At 38.9% G+C, this 12,876-nt stretch overlaps 1 protein-coding gene across 1 annotated transcript in view; it reads right to left on the reverse strand.

The window, feature by feature from the left end:
- Positions 1-12,876, reverse strand: part of TM9SF2 (transmembrane 9 superfamily member 2) — a 59,923-nt gene that overhangs the window by 18,888 nt on the left and 28,159 nt on the right. The window contains exons 5-9 of the mRNA XM_058670511.1: positions 9,707-9,836; positions 8,216-8,340; positions 7,260-7,371; positions 5,910-5,989; positions 5,111-5,219 (exon numbers count right to left, since the gene is read on the reverse strand). Of these exons, the coding sequence (XP_058526494.1) occupies positions 5,111-5,219; positions 5,910-5,989; positions 7,260-7,371; positions 8,216-8,340; positions 9,707-9,836 (556 nt within the window). The remainder of the gene's footprint in view (positions 1-5,110; positions 5,220-5,909; positions 5,990-7,259; positions 7,372-8,215; positions 8,341-9,706; positions 9,837-12,876) is intronic.

Raw genomic sequence — 12,876 nt, forward strand, 5'->3', positions numbered from 1 at the left:
CACCAACCGCTGCGCTCACTTGGGGAGTGAATCATTGGACAGAAGATCTTCCTCTCTGTCTCTCATCCTCTCTGTATATCTGACTTTGCAATAAAAATAAATAAATCTTTAAAAAAAAATATTTGAGGGCCCGGCGGCGTGGCCTAGTGGCTAAAGTCCTTGCCTTGAACGCCCCGGGATCCCATATTGGCGCCGGTTCTAATCCCGGCAGCTCCACTTCCCATCCAGCTCCCTGCTTGTGGCCTGGGAAGGCAGTCGGGGATGGCCCGAGGCGTTGGGACTCTGCACCCACGTGGGAAACCTGAAAGAGATCTTCCTCTCTGTCTCTGCTCCTCTCTGTATATCTGACTTTGTAATAAAATAAATAAATCTTTAAAAAAAAATTATTTGAGAGTCAGATGGAGACAGAAAGGGACTCCTGTCCACTGGTTCATTTCAAAATACCTGTCCTGGCTGAGGCTGGTCCAGGCTGAAGCCAGGAGCCAGAACCTCCATCTAGATCTCCCAAGTGAGTGGTGGGGAACCACTACTTGGATTCACTGCTTTCCAGGATGCATATTAGCAGGAAGCTGACATAGTGAACAGTGTTGGGACTTGATCGCAGGCATTCTGAGATGGTTTGCAGGTGCCTCAACTAGTTTCAACTCCTGGGTCAAATTCCCACCTCTCTACATCCTTTTTAAGCAGAACACAGTATTACATGATACAGATATTCTGTAATTTATAAAAACAGCTCCCTATTGATGAATATTTGGTTTCTTATAATCTTCTGCTATTTTTAAGCAAAAAATACTGTTTTAAAATAAAAACTAATAGTAAAATCCTTAGTATCCAAGTTAATTTCCAGCTAGGGACAGAACTGTCATGTCAAATCATTTATAATGCAAACTAAGGTTTTGCCAAAATGATTCTACATCCTTATTCACTACAAATCTCCACAGTCATGTCCTCAATCCCCCAGCATATGATCTGACTGAGCACGTACATTTCTGCCAATGTGTCAAATGAACCAACACTCCCACACTGTATTTTAATCTGCATTTCTCTAATTAAGAATGGTGTCACTGCTTTTTATAGCCTTAAGAACCATTTGTGGGCCAAGTGCAATGGTTCGACAGGCTAATCCTTCAAGTGCTGTGATACCATATGCGCACAGGTTCATGTCCCAGCTGCTCCACTTCCTAACCACCTTGTGGCCTGGCAAAGCAGTAGAGTATGGCCCAAAGCCTTAGGACCCTACACCCACTTGGGAGACCCAGAAGAGGCTCTTAACTCCTAGCTTCAGATCAGCTCAGCTCTGACTGTTGCAGCTCCTTGGGAGTAAACAAGATCTTTGTCTCTCTGCAGATTTGCCATTCCAAGAAAAACATATCTTTAAAAACAAAACTATTTGTCTTTTCTTTCCTAGGGACTCTTTCTTCATGTACCTTGCCCTATTTCTTACTAGGTTATTGATTTTTTTCCTTTTACTCTTTTTATTACTATTATTATACTTTCTGATACAGTTTCATAGGCCCTAGCATTTCCCTTACTCCCTCCCCAATTCCCTCTCCAGTGAGTTCCCCTATATTACTACTATAGTATAGTCTTCATAGTCCATCTTTGCAGCCATGAACAATGGCACACAGTCCAACATCCTACTGTTAAGATATATTGAACACTTCCATTGGGAGTCCATGTTTGATCTGGAAGTAGAGACTCATACTGCATTGTATCCTCACATGTGGGTATGATAGTCTCCATTACACAGTTACTATACATTCCCTTAAAGGAAAAGCCACAAAACAAAATCAGCAAGAGGAAGAAAAAAAGAAATTTACAACACCATGAAGTTAAATAACATGTTACTGAATGACCAATGTGCTGCTGAAAAAATAAAAAGAAAATCAAGAACCTTCTTGAAGAAAATGATGCTACTGTATTATCTATGAGTCACTGAAGAATTTAACAAGAAAGTGTTTTGAAGAAACGTCTTCTGTAGGCAACAAATAGATGGGTTTTGTTTTTTTAATGCAGTCTACTAAGACTTTTGATTGATGAGTTTAAGCTATTTACATTCAGGGTTAATATGTATGGGTGGTAATTTGGTCCTTTCATTTTAGCAATGGGTTGTTCATTGATTTAGTCTTCTGTTGTAATTTTACTGATATTGATTATTTTCTTAATGATTTTAGGGTTTATTTACTAAGAAGTTATCTTTTCATGACAGGTTTTTAAATGTTTTTACTTTCCCCTTTTGATATTTATATTTGGGCCCGGCGGCGTAGCCTAGCAGCTTAAGTCCTTGCCTTGAATGCCCCGGGATCCCATATGGGCGCCGGTTCTAATCCCAGCAGCTCCATTTCCCATCCAGCTCCCTGCTTGTGGCCTGGGAAAGCAGTCGAGGACGGCCCAATGCATTGGGACCCTGCACCCGTGTGGGAGACCTGGAAGAGGTTCCAGGTTCCCAGCATCGGATCAGCGCGCACCAGCCGTTGCGGCTCACTTGGGGAATGAATCGTCGGACGGAAGATCTTTCTGTCTGTCTCTCTTCCTCTCTGTATATCTGACTTTGCAATAAAAATAAATAAATCTTTAAAAAAAAAAAGCAGTCAATATTTATATTTGTTACTTTCTAACACTTTTTGCTATTTAGATTTCTTCAAAAAGTACAAAGTAACCATTTCTTTTACAGCTTTTGTCCTAAGATTTAAATGCAACTTCCCATGTGTTGTATTTTATAGCTTTGTTTAATCTGAATCATTACTTATATCTAAGGAATGAATTCGGAATCTACCTGACTTATTTTCCAGATGATCACAACTTTATCCCAATATAATTAATTAGCAATCTATTTTTTCTATTGACATATCTTTATTAATTTCCAAATCCAGACTTACCATTATATACAGAAAATGTTTACTTGGCACTTCATCCATCCTTCTAAATTCCTTTTTAGTGTTGGTTCTACTTACTGACCTCCTGCTAAAATATCTGATCTTTAGAGAAGATCAACTATTTCTGTTCATCTAAAAAAGTATCCTAAGTTCTGTCTGAAAGACAGCTTCCTCCCGTAGACATCCTGTAAGAGTTCATTTCTCTCATGGACTTACATGTGCTGTGTCTTTGAGCCTCCACTGGCACGAACTGTTTTTCATTGCCTGCTTCCTTTGCTCAGTGTTGCCCCATGCTCATTCTAAGATCTTGTCTTTTCTCTGATGTGTTACGGTTTTGCTACAATTGATGTAAACGTGGATTTTCAGAAAATTTACCTGGCTTGAGATGCACTGTATTTTTTTATGTTATGATTTCTTATCTTTCAACAGTTCTGGAAATTTCTTTTTTCATATATTTTACATTGTATAATTAAGTTTCACTTCTTGAAATTTTAGGGAATCTAAATATGTTGTTTATTCTAAATATGTATAAATTGTTTACCAGCTCATATTTTATTCATCTTAACAGGAGGAACTCTGAAAATTAACTCTGAGACACTTTTCACAGGATGTCCACTCAATTCTGCCCAGAACCAGAGGCACTCACTAGCCCAGAACCATTGTGATTCCTTTCCAAAATTCAGACTTACTCAGCAAGGAGGGAGGCTCTGACTTAAGGACTGCAGTCTTCCATCTGTTAAACAGGGGCTGTAAGCATGGAGCTGTAGGAGAATCTCAATCTCTTGTACTTGTATTCTGGTTCCTGCTCTGGCTTTGGACCACTTTTTTAGGGACTGGAGCAGTGTAGTTAATCCTTGCATACTTCTTCCCTGTCCTAAGCCCAGCATTGCACCAATAACTTGTATATCAAATAATACTGGCTTATGTATTCATTCATTTCAGATTCACTGAGAGCCAATCATATCCTCAGTACTGTGTAACATCAGAGATAATGCAGGCAATGTCATGCTTTCCTGGGTGTATGTTCTCACTGGGAAGACAGACAACAAAGTAAAACACTTATTGTATGCGTGTGTGGGTTGGAGAGGACATAATGTTTGGTGGGATGGTCAGAAAGATCACAGTGGGAAGGTCACACTGCAGCAGAGTTGAAGGAGCAAAGGGAGCCAGCTCTGCACACACTTGCGGGAAGACCAGAGCAGAAGGTCATCTGCCTCAGCTGAGGACAGCAGGGTGGTTATGTGACTGCAACTGAGCCCTGGGAAGTAACGCAGTGTCGTCTGGGAGATCTGTTCTTTCTCCCAAGCAACATGGGAGCCTCAGGAAGGAAATGCTTTGACATAGATCTGAACACATTCACTTCAACTGCATGGGAAGGGGAGGGACACAGCAGAGGAATGCGAGCAGAAGGAAACCAGGGTTGCTTGGGCCTGTACTCCATAGAGCAACTGTATACAATCAGAAAGACTCCAACAGGAATTATCTGGAACAGCCAGTTCTGAACAAAGCAGTCTGACAGTGTGTTAATAAAATAGATTAAAAAATATAATCAATAAAATTCACAGAAAAGAAGATGTAGATTAGAAATATCAAAAGTTAAAAAACCATAACATGCTCTTTTTCGATCAGAACAGAAAAGGAGTGGAGGAAGGCTAAAGAAAGAAAGAAAAAAGGCAAAACTTTTTTACACTCATTACAAATTTCTGTGATTCTTGTGGAAAATTTATGTTGCCATGAAATTAAAAGGTATAAAATATGTAATATGTTACAACCGAGACTAAATGCGGCTGGGACATTAAATTACTCTGAATATACCAAAAAGGTTGACATAATAAGAGTGAAATTTAATGAAAAAAATTAAACATACATATAAATAAAACTTGCTTGAGTCACTTCACTCAGCTTGGCATTCCACAAATTAGGTGGGTGTTGGGAAGGGAAGCTCTGACAGGGGCTGGCGCCGGGGTGGGGAGGGACAGAGCAGCAGCTGTCCACTCACCAAGTCCTTTGACACGGGCGACCCCAGAACGGGCAGCTTGGAATGGACTGGTAACCATTTCTAGGAAGAGCAATTCCTACATTCCATTTTCCCATTGCAAATGTGAATTCAAGGAAACTTTTAACAATACCTTAAAAAGCAGATTCTAAAGCTGCTATTTCAATTTTTTCAAAAGAAAGAATAAAAGTTATATTTGGCAGACCAAGCACCAGCTAGTTAAAATGTTTCCACTCACCGTAGAATCCATTTGATTATATCTGGCAATATCTTTGTGAAGTGTCCGTAACATGATCATAGCTACCATTCCAGATAAGAAGAGGACAATGACTAGGGAGTTCATGATGCTGTGGGAACAAGCATGTCAATTAATCTTTGGGCCAGATTAGACAAACTAAACTATTTATTAACATTAAAGCAGCATTAATTACAATCAAAACCAAAACTACTTAGAATTTATCCAGTAAGTTCCACAAAGTATGTTCTTCCATGTTTCATTCTAGTAAATAAACAACTTCATAAACTTAAAACACAGCACAGTCTATGCAGAACTAGAATTTTCTGGTCTACAGTCCATCATTAGGTAACTACTATTGCCAATTCACTGCAGCACATGCCACAAAGCCTCTACAAATACTGGCCTGCACCCTTCAGGAGTTTACTCAGTGAATTAGTATCAATAGAGGTGGCTAGCAAACTAGGAAAGAAAGATAGATAACATCATGACTAGGCTTTGAGAAGAGAATACTGACAAGTACTTTCAATAGCAGCAGCTGTTTACTGAACGCACCCACACACCAAGTAAACTTGTTCTCAAATACTTTCATCATACACTTTGGTCCTCGGAACATTCACACGGGCTAAGTATCTTATGAGGTAGGTATTTCTACATAAAGAAACAGAAATTGAATGGCCTGCTACTTACAACCCATGACTTAGAGCCACGACTGAACTCAAATCCAGACTGAAGAAGATTAGGACTAAATGAAACATTCAAAGGGAAAAAAGCCCAAAGCAGGCCAGCTGCATGCTCTTACCTAAACCACTGAATGTGGGTATGAGGCATGGACTCCAGAATATAGTCCCATCTAGATGCCCATCTGATATTTTTATCTTCCTAGAGGGGAAAAAGGAAAAAACTTTTCAAGCATCTGCTGGCAAAGCACACTGAGAATCAAAAATTCCCATTTAGTTTGTCCTTCCATTTAATTATCAATTACAGCTTCTAATTCTCCTCACTTTGTTTAGATACGGGACACGGAGTTACAGGTTTACTCAAGGACGGTGTAAACAGACAAAAACATAAGCACTCCTACTAATACCTACATCCCGTGTTTTAAAAGTCTTGCTTTAAATCACTAGTAAGGGTTTATTTTCTATGTCAAAATCTAAAGCTGCACTGAATTTCCTAAGAAGATAACTGAACAGAAAAATGTATTCTTTATGAGACAGCTAAACAAACCACAAAGTCAAAATCCACTCACACTAACCATCTGGCAAACCTTTCTCATATGGTGTTGTTCTCAACACCAACAAATATACACTGCTGGGTTTGCAACACTAAACATTATATAGGGACAGTAAATGTCATAATTCTGTTAGCTTTCCTAAACAGGTTTTGAAAAACAGGCAGAATATTACCTAACATTTTCACAATAAGTCTTTACAATACTCTTAAGAAACTTCACCACTGATGAAAACATTCCCTTCAATTTCCAAAGAAAATATAACTACTGGAAACTCTGCACTGAAGGATTGATTAAATCCCAACCTCAGATTAAAAATGGTACTGTTTTCCCAAATGCTTCTGCATGTATCTTTGACATTTTCACACTCTCTTCTGGGCCTAGTTCTATGTTTCTCTTATACATATGTTTAATATAAATCAGGTTCAACTCTCCAATTTCATATATCTTCTCATGAAAAATTTATTTTCAAGACTGAGAGACCAAGGTGGTGTGGGGCAGGGGTCTGGGAGTGGTACAGAAGGGCAGAATAAGAAAAGTCAGGCAGAGGGAGCTCACACTCCCCCTTCTGGTGCCCGTAATGGTGATGGTTGTGGCTGGGCAGAGGCCAGGACATGGACTTGAGCCACCACCACTTATTCCCAGGTCACACTAAGCAGGAAGCTTAAGTCAGGAGCTGAAACTGGGTGTCAACCACACACTCTGAATTCGGGATACAGTGACCCAGTCAAAGTCTTAACTGCTAGGATAAACATCTGTCCCTAAGATTTAAGGAGTAACCCAATGGCTTCCCAGATGACAAACACTTCTAAAAACTAATTCATTAAAAGTGCATCTAATTTGGTAAATTTAATCATTAGGCTAAGTAGTACAAATTTAAAATTAATTTCTGAGTCATACCAAAGATAAAAACAAACTCACCTGGAAACTAATAGAGTAAGTATAGGCAATTTTGATCTCCCCAGAAGCTTTGTTACTTATATCCATGGGGGGTCCAGAGCAGTCTGGCTTATCTATATGTGTATGTTTGAAGCTGAGGGAAGAAACATTTTGGAAAGATCTGATAAAGTACAGCGTAAAAAAATTTTGCAAAATTAAGGTTAGAGATTTTGCACATATTTCACAATGCGACAAAGGTGAAATTAAATGTGTCATTTAACAGTACAACTATTAATTTTGCGTAAATAATAGGCTCAGTTTTAAGTACATGTACAGAATAACTGCTCAAAATTACAAACTTCTGAAACCACTATACTTGATGAATATATACTTATGCTCTTTTTTTAAGTTACAAAAAGAAAAACCAATGAGGGGCTTTAAATTAACTAGCAATACATTACTATGGCATGCATTTCTCTACCATGAGGGACAGGATGAAATTGCTAATTCAGGGGCAGGAAAAGCCACGGAAAAGCAATTAAAAAAGGATCTCACCAATAAGTAATACCTACTTTCATGCTAGCGCAAGCAATAACTCTACAAGTAGTACTTTTCCAATGGCACATACTGGCATTTAACACTGCACAAAGGCCCAAGAAGTCACAGCGCTCAGGGCCTTTGACCAGAGGTAACAGGACACAACGCCGAGCACTCACCTGCGCCAGCCCTACTGACAACGGGGGATCCTGTCAAAACTTCCTGACTGAAAAGTAAAGGCCATCTTGGCTTAAGGGATGACCAGGACAGGAAAACAATTATCTGTGTGGTTTCTCTGAGCTTTTCTTAATGCAGTAACAAATCATGCGAAAGGAAGTTTAGTAAAATCAACCTCCATGTGCCAGAATAATGATTAAGGAACAAACAAATTGGGATCAAAATGCTTATGGTTTTGGCCCAAATTTCACTACATTTATTTCCTTTTTATCTACTTGAGTTACCTTTTTGGTTCAAGTTTAGCAGCCACTAATCTTGCTCCCATGGATCCAGTTTCAACAACATGATAGTATATTTTGATGTCAACATGGTTGAAGATGTAAAATGTATCTCTTTCATGAAATTCTGACTGTGGAACAGAGCTTAAAGTTAAAGGCAGAGTGGGGAGAATCCAAGTACCTATGAAACTGTGTCACATAATACAATGTAATTAATGAATTAAAAATAATAAATAAATAAATAAAAAGTTAAAGGCAGAAAAATGGCTACAAAGTCAAAATAAGATTTAAAATGGGCCATAATAAAATTTAAACTTGGATAGAATTTTAATACTTCCCCATTAAAATATTAAATATTAAGCTTAGGCTCTTAAAAGTAAAAGATGAACTGAGGAAGATACAAATTGTGCTTCTTAAAGACTCAATTTTTGGGCCCGGCGGCGTGGCCTAGCGGCTAAAGTCCTCGCCTTGAACGCGCAGGGATCCCGTATGGGCGCCGGTTCTAATCCCGGCAGCTCCACTTCCCATCCAGCTCCCTGCTTGTGGCCTGGGAAAGCAGTTGAGGACAGCCCAATGCATTGGGACACTGCACCCGCGTGGGAGACCTGGAAGAGGTTCCAGGTTCCCGGCTTCAGATCGGCGCATCGGCCCCGTTGCGGCTCACTTGGGGAGTGAAACATCGGATGGAAGATCTTCCTCTCTGTCTCTCCTCCTCTCTGTATATCTGGCTGTAATAAAATGAATAAATCTTTAAAAAAAAAAAAAGACTCAATTTTTACATCAACTACAATTAACATTTCTTGAAAAAGAACATAAACTGAATTTGCACTAACAGCAAAAGTGACAACTTTAAATATTGTTATGAACATGCTATATCTGATACATTTAAATATTTTTCTTCCAAGAAGTTCATAACTTTTGCATAAACCAATAGCCTAAATTATTCAACTGTCTTTGGTCAACTCTCACAAAAGCACTAACCAATATAACCAGGTCTGTCAGTTCAGACCCAACAAGAGATTAAATCTAATTGATCTAATTACACAAGATGTTTCTCTTTTTTAGTGTCTACATAATTGTAGTTATTTTCTACATTAATATCTTCAATGTATTAAAGGCATTTTCAAATATAAAATGATATTCTTGAAGACTGATAGGAATTTAAACAAAGCATGTCACTAAACTTCTGCCATAAATTTCAGGCAACTTTCAGTGAGGTTTTTCTGACCCTCTACTAACTACATTTTTACATCTAATATACAAGTATGACGTATGAATCTAAATTTTAAGAGTTACAACAAAGCTCTTAGAACACAACAGAAACCCTCAGTAAATGCTGAACTGAATCTGAATTGTTTTAATTCTGGAGTTAACTCTGCCAAAAATAAAATACTTCAAAACATCTAAAATGTACTCATTCAGAAATTTTTGCCTAGACAGACTAAAGTCTACCAAAAACTATTTGAAAAGGTGGCTCAGAGTTCATTACAAACTTACATTAATAACACATGCATCTTTTGCATGGCCTTTATCTGTAATGTAACAGCCAATAGGAAATCCAGGATTACAGAATCTCTGACCATCTTCCACATCGTAACACCATGTTACAGGCATATTGTCCACAATCCTGTGCACAGAAAGAAGTCAAGTTAGCAGACGACATACCAAACATGACTAAGAATTACTGCCTATATCGCTGTCATCACATTGGGAAAGTTGAATGTCTGAATGCCTATGATTCCAAAAATCACAAAGAATTTAAATGGAACGTAGTATTTTCTAAACAAGGACATTATGTTAAAAGTAAGGACATTAAGCCAAATCTGATAAATTATAGTGAGGAAAAACTTATAGCCTCTTTGAAACATAAATATGTAGTTTAGGACAAGGAAGTTTTATAAATTAATTGTAATTGCTAATTGAATGAGATGATTTTGCCACCTAGATAAAAATTCACATGTAGTACAACATTCAAAGCAATACTCTGAGCACCTTTTGAACAGTTCAATGAATAATACAGAAGTGAAGGTCTTTTATTACTCACTCAGGTACTTCAACAGAAAGAGGAGGAGCAGGTACACTAGCCTAGCAGATTCAGCTGCTTCCTAAGACAACCATAACCCATATCACAGTGCCAGTGCAAGTCCCACCTGACTATTCAACTCTCTTCCTGCTAACGAGTCTGGGGATTCCTCAAGTACCTGAGCCCCTTCCACATACACTGAAACACACCCCGAGTTCCTGACTTTGGGGTACCCAGCTGTTTTGCAGGCATGTTGGGAGTAAATACAAGTATAGAAGGTGAACCCCTCACTCTGTTTACATACATAAGCAAGTAATTTTAAAAGGAAAATATAAGAAATTTAAGAAAAAAAGATATAATGAAACATTTAATTAGAAGGTCAAATTAAGGGCCCGGCGGCGTGGCCTAGCGGCTAAAGCCCTCGCCTTGAACACCCCGGGATCCCATATGGGCGCCGGTTCTAATCCCAGCAGCTCCACTTCCCATCCAGCTCCCTGCTTGTGGCCTGGGAAAGCAGTTGAGGACGGCCCAAAACCCCAATGGGTTCCTGCACCTGTGTGGGAGACCTGGAGGAGGTTCCAGGTTCCTGGCTTCAGATCGGCGCAGCACTGGCTGTTGTGCTCACTTGGGGAGTGAATCATTGGATGGAAGATCTTCCTCTCTGTCTCTCCTCCCCTCTGTATATCCACCTTTCCAATAAAAATAATAAATAAATCTTTCAAAAAAAAAAAAAGAAGGCCAAATTAAGAGATTAAAATTTATAGTATTTACCGAAATAAATTCAAGTAATTTATAAAAGAAACACTGCTAGAAAGCTAGAGAACCAAATTTTAAGTTCTACAATGAAAGAGAACTTTGTTGAAAATGGACAAAAGGAAAGTGCTGCAGCATTTATAACTAATCTAAGTCTGAGCATGTGGTCCCCTATGCCCAGAGCACACTGCAGGATACCAATAAAAAAAAAATCAGTAAAATATACTAGCTATATTATAGTTTTAAGACAACACTCCAGGGCATGTTTTATTTCTTAATTAACGTATGCCTTAGGAAGTAAAATTATGATTCTATATTCACCAAGTGTGTATATTCATGACCCAATAAAATACATCTCGCTACACTTAAATGCTATTTAATAGTACCCAATGTACCAAGCATTAACATCAACTATACTATTAAGTTGCTTATTATTATAACCAGTAGGCTATTAACTCCAATGAGAAGACTATAATAGAAGCACAAAAGCAATGCCATATAAAATAAACAATTCATTTTCTACAGTAGATTCAAATTGCTTGGATTGAGAATGCAGTCCAATCAACAAATACATACTAATATTACAATTATGTTATGTCAAAGAGCAAGTACTACATAAAAGTTACAGAACTATTATAAATGAGGAATTAATGAAAAATTTAGGTTTTTTTTAAAGTAAACATCTGAATTTATATAGTTCTTTGATATTACAGCCTTTTTCTGGCATAGGACATACTAAAATAACCATGTCAACACAGCAAACCTTATTAAATAAATTCAAGTAAATTTATGGAGACACTTCAGTAGCAGCATGATGGACTTAAAGAAAGTTCACGGGGCCCGGCGGCGTGGCCTAGCGGCTGGGGTCCTCGCCTTGAAAGCCCCGGGATCCCATATGGGCGCCAGTTCTAATCCCGGCAGCTCCACTTCCCATCCAGCTCCCTGCTTGTGGCCTGGGAAAGCAGTTGAGGACGGCCCAAAGCTTTGGGACCCTGCACCCGCGTGGGAGACCCGGAAGAGGTTCCAGGTCCCGGCATCGGATTGGCGCGTATCGGCCTGTTGCGGCTCACTTGGGGAGTGAAACATCGGATGGAAGATCTTCCTCTCTGTCTCTCCTCCTCTCTGTATATCTGGCTTTCCAATAATAATAATAAAAATCTAAAAAAAAAAAAAAAAAAAAAAAGTGGATCTTTCCTCTTTGCTTACTTGGTAGGATCTGGGTTTGGGATCCATTAGACTAAAAGATCACTGAGGTTCTTTCTGGGCCCAGTGGGGTAGCCTAGCAGCTAAAGTCCTCGCCTTGCATGTGCCAGCATCCCATATGGGCACCAGTTCTAATCCCCGCAGCCCCGTTTCCCATCCAGCTCCCTGCTTGTGGCCTGGGAAAGCAGCTGGGGGCCCAAAGCCTTGGAACCCTGCACCCCTGTGGGAGATCCAGAGAAGGCTCCTAGTTTTGGATAAGTTCACCTCCAGCCATTGCGGCAGCGTGGGGAATGAATCATTGGACGGAAGATCTTCCTCTCCGTCTTTCCTCCTCTCTGTGTATCTGACTTTCCAATAAAAATAAAATAATTATAAAAAAAGGTTCTTTCTGACCAATAAACTGCAGTCTCAGGATTTTGACAGTAAAAAACTACATAAGTATTCTGATAGCTCACTAAATTATTATATTTTATAGGTAAATATATCATAAATATATCGAAACCTAAGCAAGTAGAATCACAAATCCATGGAGCACAGCTAGAAATAATTCAAGTTTCTGGCGTTGGTAGCACAACACCAGTCAGTCCCAAAAATCACCAATCATCCTAGCTACTGAAAGAGTAAGCCAAAAAGATGCTCAAATTATGTTCTCAAGTTCCAAATAAGAACAAAGCATGTTAATCAACTT

Source organism: Ochotona princeps, chromosome 12 (genome assembly GCF_030435755.1).
Source record: "Ochotona princeps isolate mOchPri1 chromosome 12, mOchPri1.hap1, whole genome shotgun sequence".
Lineage (NCBI taxonomy): Eukaryota > Metazoa > Chordata > Mammalia > Lagomorpha > Ochotonidae > Ochotona > Ochotona princeps.